Source organism: Dreissena polymorpha, chromosome 10, assembly GCF_020536995.1.
Source record: "Dreissena polymorpha isolate Duluth1 chromosome 10, UMN_Dpol_1.0, whole genome shotgun sequence".
In the NCBI taxonomy this organism is placed as follows: Eukaryota; Metazoa; Mollusca; class Bivalvia; order Myida; family Dreissenidae; genus Dreissena; species Dreissena polymorpha.
In genome coordinates this window covers 83061804-83083523 of record NC_068364.1, presented here as the reverse complement: position 1 = coordinate 83083523, position 21720 = coordinate 83061804, and the positions used below count along the sequence as shown (strand labels likewise).

The window sequence follows — 21720 nt, the reverse complement described above, 5'->3', positions numbered from 1 at the left end:
TATCACCAGCTATCCTCTATACGATTTTCACCAACCATCCTCTATACGTTTATCACCAGCTACGCTATATACGGTTATCACCAGCTATTGTATGTACGTTAATCAACAGCTATCCTCTATACGGTTATCACCTGCTATTATATGTACGTTTATCAACAGCTATCCTCTATACGATTATCACCAGCTATCCTCTTTACGAGTATCACCAGCTTTCCTCTATACGATTTTCACCAGCTATCCTCTATACGTTTATCACCAGCTACCCTATATACGGTTATCACCAGCTATTCTATGTACGTTTATCAACAGCTATCCTCTATACGGTTATCACCAGCTACCCTATATACGGTTATCACCAGCTATCCTCTGTACGAGTATCACCAGCTATCTTCTATACGATTTTCACCAGCCATCCTCTATACGCTTATCACCAGCTACCCTATATACGGTTATCACCAGCTATTCTATGTTCGTTTATCAACAGCTATCCTCTATACGTTTATTACAAGCTATCCTCTATACGATTATCACCAGCTATCCTCTATACGATTATGACCAGATACCCTCTATACGTTTATCACCAGCTATTCTATATAAGTTTATCACCAGCAATGCCCTCATTACGTTTACAGGACAGCGCTAACGAGGTGAAGGGCTCCTCGCCGGTGATGAGGGAGGGCGACCAAGGTACCATACAATCCACAATCTTCGGGGCGCCATGTGACGTCACACCGGAGTTCTCCGAGCAGGAACTACGTGAGAACTATCTGGGCTGCCAAAACCTGCCGACCGCTGAGTGGCTCAAGGTGCTCGCCTCCAGCAAGGGCGACTAGTGTCGGAATCCAGGGATCCAGGCACGTTTGAGATCTTAAGACGTTTTATATACAACTGAATTGGAGTATAAAAAATGGACTATCATTATCAGCATGTTCCTGAAAGAAAGGGCGCATTGAAAAATTATATCGAAGGAATAAGAAAACTTACCGAACTTCAGTAATTCTAACACTGGTGCTTAGGTATTATGTCCATTCAAAATGCGTCGTTATGTATATATGTCCTTCCATGTTTTATAAGCCGAGCACCAGTGCCGCCGTACTGTGATATGTGGGACGAGCTGAAAGAAGCACCAGTTTCAGTGAATAATGACGCCATCGATCGATGACATTATAAATTATTAATAAGTCGCAATTGCGTAGTGGATATGTTTCCGCCTAGCGACCGGTCTCGGATTCTTCAGAACAGCCCGAAGGACACCAATTACTGGTTCTATCCTGGAAACTGACTCGAGAATAGCTCAACAAGACTCGAGCTTTCGATTTAATTGAGCTTACATGAACAGTTTTAAACCAAATTATTTATACTTTTTAAAATGTGTTTGGTTGAATTGGAAACGTTAATGAAACTGTGTGCAGCGTGTTCTGCAAAAATGCCGTGGGGCTGATAGTTTGTCCTGTGACGATAGCAGATGTAGCAACACGCGAATACACATATAAATGTGTTGATAAATATACGAGATACGTTAAGATACATATGTGTGACGCATAATACTATTAAATGCGTGTCTCATTAGAATAAATGTATGTGATACGTGCTATAAATGTATTACTTATACCCTTATAATTGATACGTGAGACGCGTTACAATAAAAGAGTGTAACACAAGACTACTGCATTTGTTGACACGTGATAATCATCAGCGTGTCACGTGAAGATACACGTGTAAGACAATGTACGTGAACGTTGTGGACGGTGGTGACAGTCTGCCAATGCTGTCACAATGCGCACCATAAAGCTGCACGCGAACTTCTTGTTTAGCACTCGAACATTGAACATTTCGGCCAGTCTTTTTGTGTTCTTAGCTTCGTAGAATCATAAACTCGATTTCTACACGTTACCCATTTCCTGTTACGCCGTAATATGTGTTTGCTATTCACGCGCTGTGATTGTCAGTATTTATTTTCTGTCTTTTTTATTTCCAGCGCAAGACATGTATACTGTACATATATACTGTATTGTTAAATTGTCTGTATACAGCTGTTGTAATTTCAAGCTACAATAAAATGTTTTGTTTTACAAAATGGTCATTTGGTTTATTCCTTTTTCCATGCATACACTTTCGAAATTTTAACGAAAAAAGAAGAAAATTAAAGCATATTCAACAAACGAAAATAAACAATACAATTATGGCATTTATTTTGACCAACATTGTCTGTATTTATCATTGTTCAAATGCACATAATTATTGGAACTTAAGTGCAATACAGTGATTATTAGAGAACACATTTGATGGCGATATTAACGTCACATTTACCAGCGATAATGACGTTATAGTTAATAGCAATAACATCGTCATATTTAATAACGATAATAACGTCGCATTTATTAACTGTAAAAACGTCACATTTGAAAGTGATAATGAGGTCACATTTAACCGTGTTTAACCAATCAACTCATTCTCCGTTATCCGACGTGTCCCTTATCTGGAATCAAAGTGTCTACAACATCCTGCATACCGCCTATTGAAAATGCTCTATCCTCGTTCATATTCTATTGAATACTACCAAATTTTAGTATTCGAAGCCCATTAATAACTCTTCACGCTGGAAATAACAAACACTTTCTTGTATTTTTATTTTGTTGAAATTTGTACTGCTCATCCACATGCTGTTTTCCTATGTTGTTTTTTTTAAAATATATATTTTGGCAAATATTTGCCATTCTTTTGTGAAATTATTGTCATGGACAAATCTATATGAAACTTTGAATGTATAAAGCGTGCATTGAGACTTTTCTGGGTATTGCGTTTGTTGCTAGTCGGTTCAAGGTTAAAGTCATGTTACTAAAAAATGTTTCTGCTTGCCTTTTTGATTGACATATTGCAAATCTAGTGTACGTATGTAGTTGACATGAAACTTAGCTTGGAATTGATTGTGGAGGCAGTCAAGTCAATGTTAGTGTAAAACTGTTGATTGTGGAGCCAGTCAAGTCAATGTTAGTGTAAAACTGTTGATTGTGGAGCCAGTCAAGTCAATGTTAGTGTAACACTGTTGCCAGAAATAGAATCATGGCAGACAGGAGGTTTCAGGTAAATACATTTAGTTTGCAGTGAACAATTTCGGCCCGTTTATGCCTAGCGTCTTAAAAAAAGGCCTTGGCAAACAGCGTAGACCCAGATGCGGCGTCTCATCAGGGTGTGCTGTTTGCTTTAAGGAATTTCTGTAAGAAATATTCCAAATATAGAAATAAATATACTAGACATCCATAATTTTGAAAATAAATTGATCCAATTTAGAAGGATGGGAGAGTCCACTAGGCATAAATGGGTTAAACTTCGGATATAAAAAAGCTTGCATGTTAACCTATCACGTGATCGTATTTGTGGATACATTTGTCAAGGCAAATTGCGATGACAGCTGAAATTCCTGCCTCGCTTAAAATTGCACACAAATATTAATTAATTTAATAAAACGCTCAAAACATGCTTTCTTGGCGTTTCGATGTTGCTTGCAAAATGATAAAACTTATGTGCTCGCCACTTATTTAGATACGCTTGTTTTTCTCATTAACTCTTTTTATTGATTGTAGTTTTAAATGGGAAACAAACACTTCCAGCGAATGTGCAAACTACATTTGTGAAAATGAAAACTTTTTGCGATCAAACGCCGCATGCCACCGTACGAGATGACACCGTACCAGGAATATGTACCTTAATCTGGAAGACGGGGCTTATTGCATGCGCGTAAAATATCATTTTAGAATAGCCTGTGGATAAAAAAGAGGTTAATCAGGAGAGGCACTTTGCGCTAATATATTATATTTTTGACGATGCTGCTTCAGCGAAGTAGCTCGTCTAAGTTATCATACCATGAAAAAAATCCTTCACAATGGCGACCTATGTAAAAGACCGAGCCAGTCCGATAGAGTTAGCTAAATTTTCTCAATCGGCATACCTCGCTGATTATCATTAACCCATTTATGTCTAGCGTCTAGAAAAAAGGCCTTGGCAAACAGCGTAGACCCAGATGAGACGCCGCATCATGCGGCGTCTCATCAGGGTCTGCGCTGTTTGCTTAAAGGAATTTCTGTAAGAAACATTCAAAATATAGAAATAAATATACTAGACATCCCTAATTTTGGAAATAAATTGGTCCGATTTAGAAGGATGGGAGAGTCCACTAGGCATAAATGGATTAATAAAGGTAAAGGCATCTTGGTCCCCGTCCTCTTTCAAATTTATCGAGAGGTTCGGGACAGGAACCAGACACGAAACTGCCAGGTTTCAGACGCTGTGACGCTGGGAAAACCCCAAATGTAGTTATTTTTAGATTTGATCGAGAATGTAACCCGCCTCCCAGTTTCGCTGAATGGGTCAAGTTCCCCACGGGTACTACTTCCCCGTACCCCAATTTTTTTTTCGTACCCATTTTTTTTTTCGTAACCAAATTTGTTTTCGTACCTTTTTTTATAACCATTTTTTTCGAAACAATTTTTTTTTCGAAACCATTTTTTTCGTACCCAAATTGTTTTTCGTTCCCAATTTTTTGGGGGGCATAATTTTTTCGTACTCAAAGTTTTCGTACCCAACTTTTTTCGTACCCAAATTCTCGTACCCACATACACAATTGTGGTGATGTAGATAAACTTTAATTGATGCTTTTTTATCCATCCTTTTCAAAAGCATCGTCACACCAGTACTGTCAGTACTTTGATTTGTTTAAGCGAAGTCACTTCTTAAAGTAAATGCAGTTGAAGCGGAAAGTTTTGTCATTGATTAGCCTTTGCGGACTGCACATACTAATCTGGTACGGCACTTTACATAGATACATTAAGCAAGGTTTATCCAGTGCGAGGCTCATGAATTATTTCGTTGTAAAGACCAGAGACAGTCGCGACATCAATGCCGTGTACAGACCAGAGACAGTCGCGACATCAATTCTGTGTACAGACCAGAGACAGTCTCGACATCAATACCGTGTACAGAAAAGTGACGGTCACGACATCAATATCATGTACAGACCAGAGAAGGTTGCGACATCAATACTGTGTACAGACCAGAGACAGTCACGACAGCAATGCCGTGTACAGACCAGAGACAGTCACGACATCAATGCCGTGTACAGACCAGGGACAGTCGCGACATCAATGACGTGTACAAACAAGAGACAGACGCGACATCAATGCCGTGTACAGAACAGAGACTGTCGCGACATCAATGCCGTGTATAAACTAGAGACATCAATGCCGTTTACAGACCAGAGACAGTTACGACATCAATGCCGTGTACTGACCAGAGACATCAATGCCGTGTACAGACCAGGGACAGTTACGACATCAATGCCGTATACAGACCAGAGAGAGTCACGACATCAATACCGTGTACAGACCAGAGACAGTCGCGACATCAATGCCTTGTACAGACCAGAGACAGTCGCGACATCAATGCCGTGTACAGACCAGAGACAGTCGCGACATCAATGCCGTATACAGACCAGAGACAGTCTCGACAGCAATGGTGTACAGACCAGGGACAGTCCCGACATCAATGCCGTGTACAGACCAGAGACAGTCTCGACATCAATGCCGTGTACAGACCAGAGACAGTCCCGACATCAATGCCGTGTACAGACCAGAGACAGTCCCGACATCAATGCCGTGTACAGACCAGGGACAGTCGCAACATCAATGCTGTGTACAGACCAGGGACAGTCGCAACATCAATGCCGTATCGCCGGGGTCAGGTTTAAAAGACCTGGTAGCGGACATTGTATCTCCAGTAACTAGTGAACCAACGAGTATCAACGACTGGGGACAGGGCAAACATTAGGCTATTTGCATTTTGTAAACATCACCCGATAAACTTCACAGCTGAATACGATAATGTGCGAATTATAGACACTTACTTATCTGTGTTTGTTTACAGATTTATATACATATCTGAGCGATCACAGAACAGTAACCTTTAAAAGTCGAGACCACATCACTCGTGTGTTTGAAGTCAGATAACGTGTTTTAAAGAAGCCGAAACATGCTTTATCGTTAATATGAGCCAAGCTCTGTGAAAACGGGATTTAATGCATGTACTTACGGTGTCTAAAGTGAACAGCCGTAAGGTGTCTAAAGTGAACAGCCGGTGCATGAACAGCCGGTGCATGAACAGCCGGTGCATGAACAGCCGGTGCATGAACAGCCGGTGCATGAACAGTCGGTGCATGAACAGCCGGTGCATGAACAGCCAGTGCACGAACAGCCAGTGCATGAACAGCCGGTGCATGAACAGCCGGTACATGAACAGCCGGTGCATGAACAGCCGGTGCATGAACAGCCGGTGCATGGACAGCCGGTGCATGAACAGCCGGTGCATGAACAGCCGGTGCATGAACAACCGGTGCATGAACAGCCGGTGCATGAACAGCCGGTGCATGAACAGTCGGTGCATGAACAGCCGGTGCATGAACAGCCGGTGCATGGACAGCCGGTGCATGAACAGCCGGTGCATGAACAGCCGGTGCATGGACAGCCGGTGCATGAACAGCCGGTGCATGAACAGCCGGTGCATGAGTGCATGAACAGCCGGTGCATGAACAGCCGGTGCATGAACAGCCGGTGCATGAACAGCCGGTGCATGGACAGCCGGTGCATGAACAGCCGGTGCATTACGCATAGGCTAATCTGGACAGACACTCTCCGCCTCTATATAAGTTTTCGTTTAAAGGAAGTCTCTTCTAAAAAAAGTCCAATCTAGGCGGATCGTTGTCCTTAAGTAGCCAATGCAGACTACTCAGGCTAATCAGGGACAAAACTTAACAAACATGCAACAAATCTGGCTTTCTCGGCTTATTAATAATGGTTCAATATTCGGATGCGAAAACTCTCAAGTAGTAGACAACCTTTTGATATGTAAACAGCAAAACTAACGAAATGTAGAAGTTGTAACAAATGGATAAAAAGTTTGAATGGCAAATAGCAATGGAACGCTTAACTTAAACAGATTTTGGGTAGAATAACTTAATGTAGAATTTTAGTTCGTATCATCAAAATAAATTTGAGAAAGATTCAATAATGCCGAGTTGTTGACAGGTCGTAGCACTTTAATAACATTATTGAAGATCGTAAAGCTGAGAATGAGAGGATATGTGAGATGAATATGTGGTCCCTGAGGTAGATGTCATGTCGTATTATTGGGGAAAGATGTGAGGTCGTATTATTGGGGAAAGATGTGAGGTCGTATTATTGGGGGTAGATGTGATGTCGTATTATTGGGGGTAGATGTGATGTCGTATTATTGCGGTAGATGTGATGTCGTATTATTGGGGTAGATGTGAGGTCGTATTATTGGGGAAAGATGTGAGGTCGTATTATTGGGGTAGATGTGATGTCGTATTATTGGGGTAGATGTGAGGTCGTATTATTTGGTTAGATGTGATGTCGTATTATTGGGGGTAGATGTGATGTCATCTTATTGGGGTAGATGTGATGTCGTATTATTGGGGGTAGATGCGATGTCGTATTATTGGGGGTAGATGTCATGTCGTATTATTGGGGCAGATGTGATGTCGTATTATTAGGGGTAGATGTGATGTCGTTTTATTGAGGGTAGATGTGATGTCGTATTATTGGAGTAGATGTGATGTCGTATTATTGGGGTAGATGTGATGTCGTATTATTGGGGTAGATGTGATGTCGTATTATAAGGATAGTTGTGATGTCGTATTATTGGGGTAGATATGATATCGTATTATTGGGTAGATGTTAGGTCGTATTATTGGGGTAGATGTGATGTCGTATTATTGGGGTAGATGTGATGTCGTTTTATTGGGGTAGATGTGAGGTCGAATTATAGGGGTAGTTGTGAGGTCGTATTATTGGGGTAGATGTGATGTCGTATTATTGGGGTAGGCATAAGGTTGTTTTACTGGGGTATATATGAGGTCGTATAACTGATGAAGATGTGCTGTCGTATTATTGTGGTAGATGTGAGGTCGTATTATTGTGGTAGATGTGAGGTCGTATTATTGTCGTAGATGTGAGGTCGTATTATTGTAGTAGATGTGAGGTCGTATTATTGTCGTAGATGTGAGGACGAATTATTGGGTACATGTGAAGTCGTATTATTGGGGTAGATGTGATGTCATATTATTGGGGTAGATGTGAGGTCCTATTATTGGGGTAAATGTGATGTCGTTTTATTGCGGTACATGTGATGTCGTATTATTTGGGGTAAATGTGATGTCATATTATTGGGGTAGATGTGATGTCGTATTATTGGGGTAGGTATGAGGTCGTATAATTGAGGTAGGTATGAGCTCGTATTATTATGGTAGATGTGATGTCGTTTTTTTGGCGTAGATGTGATGTCCTATTATTGGGGAAGGCATGAGGTCATATTATTGGGGTAAATGTGATGTCTTATTATTGGGGTTGATGTAAGGTCGTATTATTTGGGTAGATGTGAGGTATTATTATTGGGGTAGATGTGATGTCGTATTATTGGGGTAGATGTGATGTCGTATTATTGGGGTTGATGTAAGGTCGTATTATTGGGGTAGATGTGATGTCGTATTATTGGAAGTAGATGTGATGTCGTATTATTTGGGGAAGATGTGGAGTCATATTATTGGGGTAGATGTGATGTCGTATTATTGGGGTAGATGTGATGTCGTATTATTGGGGTAAATGTGAGGTCGTATTATTAGGGGAGCTGTGTGGTCGTATTATTTGGATAGATGTGAAGTCGTATTATTGGGGGTAGATGTGAGGTCGTATCATTGGGATATATTTGATGTCGTATTATTGGGGTAGTTGCTAGTTCGTATTATTGGGGAGATGTGAGGTCGTATTATTGGGGCAGATGTGAGGTCCTATTATTTGGGGAGATGTGAGTTCGTATTATTAGGGTAGATGTGAGGTCCTATTATTGGGGTAGATGTGAGGTCCTATTATTGGGGTAGATGTTAGGTCGTGCTACTGGGGGAGATGTGATGTCGTATTATTTGGGTAAATGTGAGGTCTTAGTATTGGGGTAGATGTGGGGTCGTATTACTGAAGTTGATGCGAGGTCTTATTACTGAGGAAGATGTACGATTGTATCACTGAGGTAAATGTGAGAAAGTATCACTAGAGACGATGTAAAATGGTTTCACTGAGGTAGATGTAGGATTGTAACAATTATGTATTTGTAAGATTGTATCACAGAGGTATATGTAAGATTGTATCACTGGGGTATATATTAGATGGTATCACAGAGGTTTATGTGCGATTGTATCGCTGAGTGACATGTAAGATTGTATCGCTGAGTGATATGTAAGATTGTATCGTTTCTGATTTGTAAGATTGTATCGCTTAGTGATCTATAAGTTGTTCTGCTGAGTGATATGTAAGATTGTTTCGATGAGTGATATGTAAGATGTATCACTGAGTAATATGTAAGATTGTATCGTTTGTGATTTGTACGATTGTATTGCTGAGTGATATATATAAGTTGTTCTTCTGAGTGAAATGTAAGAATGTATCGCTGAGTGATATGTAAGATTGTATCGATGAGTTATATGTGACATTGTATCGATTAGTGATATGTAAGATTGTATCGCTGAGTGATATGTATGATTTTATCGTTGAGTGATATGTTAGATTGTATAGCTGAGTGATATGTAAGATTAATGTAACGCTGAGTGATATGTAAGATTGTATCGCTGATTGATATGTGAGATTGTATCGCTGAGAAAGATGTGATATTGTATCGCTGAGTGATATGTGAGATAATATCGCTGAGTGATATGCGAGTTTGTATCACTGAGTGAGATGTGATATTGTTTCGCTGAGTGATATGTGAGATTGTATCGCTTAGTGATATGTTAGATTGTATCACTGAGTGATTTGTAAGATTGTATCGCTGAGTGATATGTGATCACTGAGTGATATTGTATCGCTGAATGATATGTGAGATTGTATTGTATCTAATATGTTAGATTTTATCGCTGAGTGATATGAAAGATTGTATCGCTGAGTGATATGTAAGATTTTACCACTGAGTGATATGTGACATTGTATCGCTGAGTGATATGTAAGATTGTATCGCTGAGTGAGATGTGAGATTGTACCACTGAGTGATATGTAAGATTAATGTATCGCTGAGTGCTATGTGAGATTGTATCGCTGAAAGAGATGTTATAGCGTTCCACTAAATAGCGTATAAATGAAGTAAGGATTAGCTTTTTTTATTTCATCCAAGTGAGTTCGTTCATTAGTGTGCGTGTCGAGCGTCTTTTTGTTCGCGCATTCGTTCCTTTCACCCACAGCAATCGGTCGTTCAGTATTGATGTTGACAGATGCATTTGATATAGGTATCTTCATATTGGATGTTTATCGGTGTGTTTACTGTTGAATCCCAATGACTCACCAGCGACGCAGTCATCATTTTGGATCACATCAACTAAATTGCTATATGACACATAACTGCGTATGCTTCAGTGCGATGCAATCGAATGGGTGAAGGCCTTTGGCGTCGTTAAGCCCCCGTTAAACCCTGAAGACTCACTATCAGTTCAAACGAAGCTTCTGTCTTCAAGTAATTATCCATTACATCGTGTCAATTGCGATTTGCCCTTCTGCTTCTCCATAGATTTATGCGCAGCGTAAAGGTGTGACTGTTACGCCAAAACAGTTGAACGCGGTCAGTGACTGATCAGTTTTATTACGCATTAGCAGAAATGATATTTAAAGGGACCTTTTCACAGATTTTGGCATGTATTGAAGTTTGTCATTAAATGCTTTATATTGATAAATGTAAACATTGGATCTAAAAAGCTACAGTAAAAAATCAAGAATAAAATATAAAAAATTATAATAAAATAGTAAATCTCAACTGGGCTCGAGCAAATGACCCCGTGAGTCCTGGAGTAAAAGTCTACCACTTAGACCACTCGGCCATCCGTGCTCATAAAATGAAGAATCTATTGTGTACTTTATATAAGCAATCCTCGTAGTTCCACAAAATATAACGACAACATCAGAACTCTCCGAAATATTGCAACGCTTGATAATTTTCAGGTTTTTAAATCGTCAAAAGATGCATTAATATTACTGGCTATTTTAGAGCATGGTAAATGTTCAGTATAACCGTTTTCTTACAAATATCATAACTACAACGAAAATTTGCGAATCTGTAACATTTTTGTATTTTGTAAATTTACCAAAACGTGAAAAGTCCCCTTTAACTAGATGACACAGACCGGATAAGGGAGTTAACTAGGTGCTAAGGACATGCGCACATTGTGATCGAGAATGTGTCAAAGAGCGAACTTGATGACATTTACCGGACTTATGCGTTAGAAAATGTGCTGCAGAACGGGAAAGGCAGCGAACGTGGTTCTATGTAACCCATTTATGCCTAGTGGACTCTCCCATCCTTCTAATTTGGATCAAATTAATTCCAAAATTAGGGATGTCTAGTATATTTATTTCTATATTTAGAATATTTCTTACAGAAATTCCTTTAAGCAAACAGCGCAGACCCCGATGAGACGCCGCATCATGCTGTTTGCCAAGGCCTTTTTTCTTGACACCAGGCATAAATGGATTAATAAGGCAGTACAGACAAGATAAGAGAGTGAACTAAGTGGTGCATACAGGACAAAAAAGTGAACTAAGTGGTGCATACAGGACAAAAAATGAACTAAGTGGTGCATACAGGACAAAATAGTGAACTAAGTGGTGCATACAGGACAATATAGTGAACTAAGTGGTGGATACAGGACAAAATAGTGAACTAAGTGGTGCATACAGGACAAAATAATGAACTAAGTGGTACATACAGGACAAAATAGTGAACTAACTGGTGCATACAGGACAAAATAGTGAACTAAGTGGTGCATACAGGACAAAATAGTGAACTTAGTGGTGCATACAGGACAAAATAGTGAACTAAGTGGTGCATACAGGACAAAATAGTGTACACATAATTTCTATCCGCTTAAGGTCTCTATGTATTTTTCGAGCTTCAAGTAAATTGATGCTTTTTGCTGTTAGTATTTATGTCCATTGTACTGAAATTTTCAATGAAGCGGACCTCAAAGCATTCGTTGTAATCCCTTGTTTTCGCCGATGACTCATTGTTTGGCGATGACAGTGCAGGTGATGTGTTCACATCGATTGTTCCTCATCTCTCCCAGGTCTTGACGATTGTTTCGCATCTCCCCCAGGTATCATTGATTGTCTTGATAAATGTCACCCCACTTGGAGTCTCGCAAATACAGCGCAGAAATACTCGTCAATCATTTATCTCATTGTGTTGTTGTTAATTTTTCCTCTTTGTATCGGTTTTTTTTAAGACAAGAACAACCACACTTATTTACTCGATAATAAATATTCACGATGCGTTTAATTCAGAATAACGTTATTATATTTTCGAGAAATAATAATAAAAAAGCCTTTAACTGTTAATCAAATGTAACATACACTTAACATTTGTTTGGAAAGAGTAAAACTAGAATTTTAATTATCGCAAATTCAATTATTTGACAGCAGTCCGACCTGTTGACAGCAATCCGACCTGTAAGATTAAATCAGAACTTGAATACAGGCATCAGTTTGTATGGGGTCATGTTTCCTAGAATCGTTTTGAAGTAATTAAAGTTATTGTTTACTTGACGAGTTAATAAGCCCTACGGAACGCATTTTATTTTAAAATGATTAAGGCCTATGTCCCGAACAGTTTGTCATGAAGCATCATGTTATGCCAATAAAACATAAATAATAAAATACACTTAGCCCATTTATGCCTAGCGTCTAGAAAAAGGCCTTGGCAAACAGCGTAGACCCAGATGAGACGCCGCACGATGCGGCGTCTCATAAGGGTCTGCGCTGTTTGCTTAAATGAATTTCTGCAAGAAATATTCTAAATATCGAAATAAATATTCTAGACATCCCTAATTTTGGAAATAAATTGATCCTATTTAAAAGGATGGAAGAGTCCACTAGGCACAAATGGGTTAACTTGGTCAATGAGTTCAGTGTTTACGTCTGGTTTACATGAACTTATATGTAATGTGATAAAATGGTTAGGTCAACTCAACACCGCTCTAGAAGTTCGAGTTTATTTATACGCTCTGTAATTTGTATAAAGAAAAAAGAACAGACAAATGAACAAACGAACGAAAACGATCACAGACATACTATCAATATAATACATTGAATGCCATTCACAGTGAAGATAAATTGATATATGCAATGTTCAATATAATTTCAAACTGAAGAGGCAAATTGAAAAGATAAAGTGTAAGAAAATTACATTAATTATAAATTGAAGTAAAAGTAGTCATGCGGCTCAATGCTTAGTCAAAGTTAAAAAGAATTGTCAAGAACATACCATTGCGTGCAGATGTTTTATGAAAACATAGATACATGTATGACATCACATCTACTACACTCATACATGTATGACATCACATCTTCTACACGCGTACATGTATGACATCACATCTACTACACGCATACATGTATGACATCACATCAACTGCACGCATAAATGTATGACATCACATCTACTACAAGCGTACATGTATGACATCACATCTACTACACGCATACATATATGACATCACATCTACTACACGCGTACATGTATGACATCACATCTACTACACTCATACATGTATGACATCACATCTTCTACACGCATACATGTATGACATCACATCTACTACACTCAAACATGTATGACATCACATCTTCTACACGCATACATGTATGACATCACATCTACTACACTAATACAGGTATGACATCACATATACTACATGCATACATATATGACACCACATCTACTACACTCATACATGTATGACATCACATCTACTACACGCGTACATGTATGACATCACATCTACTACACAAATACAGGTATGACCTCATATTTACTACACGCATACATATATGACATCACATCTACTACACTCATACAGGCATGACATTACATTTACTACACGCATACATATATGACATCACATCTACTACACGCGTACATGTATGACATCACATCTAATACACTCATACAGGTATGACATCACATATACTACTCGCATACATGTATGACATCACATCTACTACACTCATACATGTATGACATCACATCTACTACACTCATACATGTATGACATCACATATACTACAAGCATACATATATGGCATCACATCTTCTAAACGCATACATGTATGACATCACATCTACTACACGTATACAGGTATGGCATCACATATACTACACGCATACATATATTGCATCACATCTACTACATTCATACAGGTATGACATCACATATACTACACGCATACATATATTGCATCACATCTTCTACACGCATACATATATGGCATCACATCTTCTACACTCATACAGGTATGACATCACATATCCTACACGAATACGTATATGACATCACATCTTGTAAATGCATACTTGTATGACATCACATCTACAACACGCATACATATATGACATCACATATACTTCATACATACATATATACGGATACCGTTAGGGCCATAGTGGTTGCACATTAAAATCCTGAGGGCGACAAATCGATAGTACGATGGCGACAATGCGATTGTATGATGGCGACAATGCGATAGTATGATGGCGACAATGCGACAACGCGATAGTACGATGGCGACAATGCGATAGTACGATTGCGACAATTCGATAGTGCGATAATACGATGACGACAGTAAGTCAATGCGATGGCGACAGTGCGATAGTACGATGACGACAATGCGAAAGTGCGATAATACGATGACGAAAGTGCGACAATACGATGGCTACAATGCGATAATACGAAGCCGACAGTGCGAAAACACGATGGCGACTGCGATAGTACGATGGCGACAATGTGATAATACGATGACGACAGTACGATAACGCGATAGTACGATGGCGACAATGCGATAGTACGATGGCGACAATTAATGCGACAACGCGATATTACGTTGACGACGATGCGACAGTGCGAAAATACGATGGTGACAGTCCGATAGTACGATGACGACAATGCGACAACGCGATAGTAGTTCTATCGTACTATCGCATTGACGGTCAGCTAAAACTTCAAGAACTGTATCAGAGATATAGCAACCGAATCAGGAGCTGGTAATAAGATATTTTCTTATTCGGAAATACATTTTTTTCTATATAAAGCTTGACTTATTTTATTCTGTTATCTCCTCTTCTCCCGGGAACATTTACATCAACCATATTGGCAAATACGGTTTTGTTCCCTGACGTTAGCTTTTCAACCAGGCTTCATCCAGAAGCTGTTTCTTCTTTCATTTTTCTTTCGGCCTTTTACTTTGCCATTCTATAAAATAAAATATATATCAAATAAGAGTCAGTTATTGTTTTGTTTGTGTTTGCAAACACCTTTATTAATCTCTGACCTCTTCTCGTAGGAATAAACTATTACCATCATGATTTAAATCAACATTCCAAAGACAGTTAAAAACAGTTAAGTATATTGTCGACTTAAAAATAATCGCCCAATTTGTGGTCCCTGATATGTTTGCAATGCATTATGATGGTACTGAAATAGTTCCGCATGGCCGAGCGACATTCCTTTAACCATTGCCACAATATCGATCAGTGCAATCAACGGGATCGGGAACCATTGCCACAATATCGATCAGTGCAATCAACGGGATCGGGAACCATTGCCACAATATCGATCAGTGCAATCAACGGGATCGGGAACCTACCAACCCTATATGTATAAATACGTACATAATATTTGATTGAATTTGATTTAAAAAATGTATATATATATCTTAACATTAGTTATACAGTAATTCGGTTGTGTGAGAATGAGCATTATAACGTCTTATGTTTGTTCTTGTTTTGAAAAGAATTTCAGCGGCCGACTCTGAAGGCTTTGTCACCCGAACATGTTAAATACAAACATGCAAAAGAATTTCATGTTTACGATTGCGCAGAAACATACATGTGCGTAATTCAACACCAAGCGTGCGTTTGTGACTGACGTGCGTGATAATTTGGAAACGGCGCCTCATATGAATGAGCCTCGCTCTGGAAACAATTAATGCATATTGTAATGTACCGCTACTATTTAGTTTTACCCAGCCTATAATTTAGCCGCTCTTGTCAGGATGGCTTCAAAACAACTGCGGTTAATGTTTTCAACGTCTTTTATTTGCAGATACTAAAAGTTACTAATATTATCGCATTATAAAGTCGACATGTTTCAAAAGGCACTTCAATGTAAACTCCAAACACAGATCTTATGGCAAGTATTTTCTTATAGCGCAGATAAATTCATGAGCTCTCTGGAGTTCATAAGACATAGGATGAATCATTTTTAATGCACTAAATACTGTAAAACACCAAAGATGTAGATCTACATTGAAGTGCCTTTTGAAACAAAATTTCCGTTCATTACGGCATAACAATCAGATCTTTATTATTAATTATTGAGATCTTAATGTCAGATCTTCTCCATTCTGAGAATGATCTGATTTGTATGCCGTAATGAACGGAAATTGTGTGATCATGAAAGATACCAAATGTTGTTTATCCGCGCTTTTTATACCTGTCGCTCAGCAACTTATGATTTAGGATTCTGAGCACTAACCAATCAAAATGACTTAGGAATTTCCTTAGCCAATCAAAATGACTTCGGATTACAACAACCAATCAAATGCATTTATGAATCCTAAATCCTAAGCAAAGTTCTCTAGCGGCAAACATTCAAAAATCTAATAGATTTATAAGCGAAAAGTGTCGTCCCTGATTAGCCTATGCGGACTGCACAAACGTGTATATATTTATGGCACAACTATGCACATGATTGTCAAGGTTTACAATTAATAAAAGGTTAGATATTGTTTATGTAATGCTAACAAGCAGAGATTTTCTTTTATTACATATTACATTGTATACACAACTACTTGCTTGATCGATAGTTTCCGACCTAAACGTGTGCATAACTGCCTAGACCCTGTGACCATCTTATTTCATATCGTGAACGACAGTTACAATAGTAATGCTAATACCTGTCTAAAGCCTCTAGGATCAGAACGTGTTCGGCTGTCCGCGACCGGTTTCACACAGACGACGTGTCGCCGATTTTTCTGCTATACCAGCGAAGACAAAAACAACTTTGCACGATTCAATTGTATTTGTAACTAACAAAGATTCTACTTGTTATCCCCCCCCCATCCCATGTTTCTCATCGGGAAATCGAACTCCTGGGAAAGATAGCAAAAATGTCTACATACTATAAAATTATGCAAGGGATACAACTGTCGAATTTCCTGCAAAACGCCATGGTCTGGACAAAAGCAAAATATTTGCTTCTATAGATCTGCCGTTACTGACTTTTTGTTGTTTCGACAACGACCCCTTCAGTCTGTAATATTATAGGGTGTAGTTTTCTGGAAAAATGGCGGCTATAATGAATATTTACGATTACGAAATAAAATTTTCGCAATTTAGCTGCCAGGATAGCGTTGCATCCATGTATAACGCGCATACACTTTTTTATTTGAAATTGTGTGTTAAAAATGCGCGCTTTTAGCGGTGCTTCATTGTTATATCAGGCACATACACACACCTGCAGGGTTAGGCTAAATTTTGCATTCCCGATCTGTCTGTCTGACTGCCAGTCGATATGTGTGTCTAGTAAGTTGATGTCTGTGTCAGTCTGGGTCCGGTTTAATGAAAAACTACAAAACCCGACTGAAGTCGGTTGACTGTGTGGTTGACCGACGCTCGTCGGTCGCCAACTGATCACTCGTCGCGTTCAATGAGCAAATTGCCGCGACTGTGGTCGCACGACGGTGTCGTCAGTCGACTGCGGTCGTAGAAGTCGCTATTTTTAGAAAAATTACCACTTCCGCCATGAACATCCGACAGCTAAAATACACGCGAAAAAATGAAAGACGAAGACAGCAACGATTCGAGTCAGTGCCATTCGTGGTCCAAAAAAGAGATAGATATCCTTTTAGAGCTTGTTATCGAGAACAAAAACCTGCTGGAGGGAAAGCACGGGCCATTGGTGACCGTGGCAAACAAGCGGAAAAAGTGGCAGGAGATTGTGGCAGCCATAAACGCGTGCGGGTTGGCGTTGAAGACAGCAGACACATGTAAAAAAAAAAGGTACGGGACATTAAGAGGAATGCACTAGACGGACCACTCGTCGCGTTCAAGGTACCAACAGGAGACTCCCAGACAGTCTGAGAGGGTGCCAAGACGCGTTCCCAGACCGGCGGATCACCAGTAGGAGACTCCCAGATAGTCTGCGACGATGCCAAAAACGTCGGGGCACCAGCAGGATACTCGAAGACGGTCTGCGACGGTGCCAATATCGTCTCGGCACCGGCAGGAGACTTTCAGACAGTAGTTGACGGTGCCAGAGAGTCTCTCAGACCGGCGGGGCACCTGCAGCAGACCCCCAGACAGTCTGCGACGTTACCAGACAGTCTCTCAGACCGGAGGGGCACCTGCAGGAGACTCCCAGACAGTCTGAGACGGTGCCAAGACCGCCATGACACCTGCAGGAGACTCCCAGACAGTCTTCGAGGTTGCAAGACAGTTTTCCAGACCGGCGGATCACCAGACAGTCTGTGACGTTATCAAACAGTCTCTAAGACCGGAGGGGCACCTGCAGGAGACTCCCAGACAGTCTGTAACAGTGTCAGACAATCTCTCACTCCGTCGAAGACTGTTTGGGAGTCTCCTTCAGGTTCCCCGATGGTTTGGGAGACTGTCTGACACCGCCTGTGAGTTTCCTCCAGGTGCCCGGACGGTCTTGGCACCGTCGCAGACTGTCTGGTAGTCTATTGCAGGTACCCAGACGTAATTGGCAACATCGCGGATTGTCTGGGAGACTCCTGGCACGGGTTTTGGGGGCCGACAAAGCGTCAAGCGACGAGCAGTCGTGGTGTGAGGGGTGGACTGCGGTCGCTCGACAGTATGTCGAACAACGCGCGGTCGACTGACGATCTTCGCTCTCTATTAAACCCGGTTATCGTCATACGACGATGAACTTGCTGTTACAACCATAGTCGCCCGACCATGGTCGCTCTCATTAAACCGGACCCAGGTGAATTGTGGCACTTTTTGTCGATGTTTGTCAGTTGGTGTTTGTCATTCGATCATCGATGTATGTCAGTCCTTAACTGCAACTGTCTGTCTGACAATGGATGACTGTCAGTTGAAGTCCGTGTATGTCACTATGTGTGACCAAATGGATCTTTAAAAGAACTTTACATACTATAACAGCATACCAGGGATACAACTGTCAAATTTCCTGCACAACAGCATGGTTTTAACAAAAGCTAAAAAAGCTTCCAAAAGCATTAATTACACCAAATGAACGGTATACCAACAGCCAAGACATTTATTATCTTTCAGAAAATAATAAGCTTGGAAATAAACTATGATCATTCATTAAATTAAAACGAAACCTTTCATTCAAAAAAGGTCCAAAATCCTTACTTTTCCATTTTCCTTTAAAATTATAGACGTACGCGGCAGTTAAGTTTCACGCAAATATTTTTTTACTGAAACACCGGTTGCAAAATAAGTGCAATATATTTCGAATATTCGGATAATTTTTTTTATAAACAATGTCGGAATGGAAGAACAACAAAACATGCTTACAATGAACGCAAGGTACAAAAATGGACAGTTTTTGTCAATGAAAATTAAATACCTTTTGTCTTAAAATTTAAGAATGAATACGTCTGCAATCGGTGCCGGGGATTGTCTGAGTGTATAACTTATTTGTATTTAATCTTTTGGCTGAGAAATATCATATGTTAAAAAAATGTGTCTATATCTCAGCCATTGAAACAGAATAAACATAAAATATATATCGAAATACGCCTTTATGTGTATGTTTTGTTAATTATTCCACACTAAAATCAGAGAGAAACTCCGCTGTTAATCCCTTTTTCGATCTAGGCCGACTATACGATGTAGTTTATAAAGTGGACAACAATTTGAATGTTACTGTAGCTTGATTTTAACACCTTGGGTCGTATTCCAAACGCATCTTAAGTTAAATTTTATTCTTATCCTTAAACTGGGAAATTTTCTCAAGTGTTTCATTTCATATTACAATAGATTGGCATCAAGATATACATTTCAATAACATCATTATGCCAATGTTATTTTAGGAATACCAAAACACATTTGTTTCCTTATTTACCGGTAGTAAACAAATACAAAACATTGCAATTTTGAACTTGAGTGAAATTATTTAAGAAATTACTTAAGATGTTTATGGAATACCACCCCAGGCCTTCATCTATCCTCTATTTTCCGATATCGACTAAAGATCAAAATGTGTGACAATCGGAATTACCGGTAAACCATTCTGTGTTACCGGTACTATGGAATTTCACTAACTTACTTCAGAGTTAAAATGGTCGAAGCATGATAGACATTTAATTAATTTAAATTAAAAATAAATCCAACACAAACTGTTGTTGCAAATGGCTTGTAACACAAATGTCAACTTGTCCCGCCTCGAGGACACATGTCGTACTTATTTGACAATTGTGCTCACATATGTTGCGGCAAGTGCAGATGCACAACTTCATATAGGCGCAATTGTATATGTGCGTTGAAAAGTGAAGGGGCAACTTGTCCGACAAGATATATATATAGTTTTTCAAACTATTAATACTTAAACGATAGTTGGTGTAACATTGAAGTACTCTAAAGTTAACTCGTTTTATTCCATGTAAAGATACAAAATGTAATAAAACACAAAGCGTATAAAACGCAATAGGTATAGTTAACTGAGCTGTCGCACTAGATGAGTTTTGTAAGTATGTGGGTCTTATTCAGTCGTTAGCATATACACACTCGAGGACTATGCAATAAACATTTATAAAAAAAGTTTTGACAGTGCTTTAACTTTTTATATGACACATTTAGTCCACATTCCTTAACCACGATCTTGCATTAATGATATGAAAGCGCCGAAGGCACTTAAGTTGTTCGCTATTGCATAATCGTAGACGCACAGGGCCGGTTAAAGCTGTTTTGGGGCAAAAGGCTGCACATGATACGGGGGCCCCCTTCCCTCTGGTCCCCTTCTGTATATTAAAAATCATACGTTTGATACTACAACTAGAAAGATGAGAAAAGTTGCATTTGTACACAGTTGACAGTTACATTATATATATATATATAGCAATTTGCCAAAACTAGTTACACAATATATTACAATTGTATTAACTGAATTTAACTTACACGTAACAGTTCCAGCCTATTAGCTTTTTCTACGACACTGGCCATAGTCATCAGTCACCTGTTTGACGTCTAGTTCTCGGAGGACTTAACATTCAATAGACAGTAGCCCCAATGCTGTCAACCTTTCCTGACTCATGGTATTCCAAAGATAGTTTTTCACACGTGATAATGTTGAAAATGACCTCCTACCTTGACAGTTATAAACTGGAATTGTTAAGTATATTCGTTCAGCGATGGCAATGTTTTGAAAAGTTGTCTGTATTGACCCCCACCTAACAGCAGCAGTTCACTCTTGTGGGTGATGTTTCTGTCTTGGTCCGCTTCGGATGGCTTTGAACTGAACGAACTGGTCAACAGAAGACGCCTCAATGTCATCTGGATAAAATTCGACCAGGTGCGTTGCACATTTCCGTAATCATCCAAGTTGAGCGACTCAAACTCTGTCATGAAACCAAA

The 21720-nt window shown here is 39.5% G+C and overlaps 2 protein-coding genes across 4 annotated transcripts in view; both read left to right on the top strand.

The window, feature by feature from the left end:
• LOC127847478 (uncharacterized) overlaps positions 1-21720 on the top strand; it is a 122827-nt gene that overhangs the window by 27769 nt on the left and 73338 nt on the right. Inside the window, exon 6 of one of the 3 annotated variants that reach the window (XM_052379398.1) lies at positions 633-647. The exons of 1 other annotated variant lie outside the window; for it this stretch is intronic. In XM_052379398.1, the coding sequence (XP_052235358.1) occupies positions 633-647 (15 nt within the window). Of the gene's footprint in view, positions 1-632; positions 2078-21720 lie in introns of those variants that run through there. One more of the 3 variants, XM_052379396.1, reaches the window with a different exon arrangement.
• The window catches only part of LOC127847479 (coiled-coil domain-containing protein 89-like), a 30219-nt gene continuing 28069 nt past the window's right edge, over positions 19571-21720 (top strand). The window contains exon 1 of the mRNA XM_052379404.1: positions 19571-19674. The gene's annotated coding sequence lies outside the window, so the exon portion shown is untranslated. The remainder of the gene's footprint in view (positions 19675-21720) is intronic.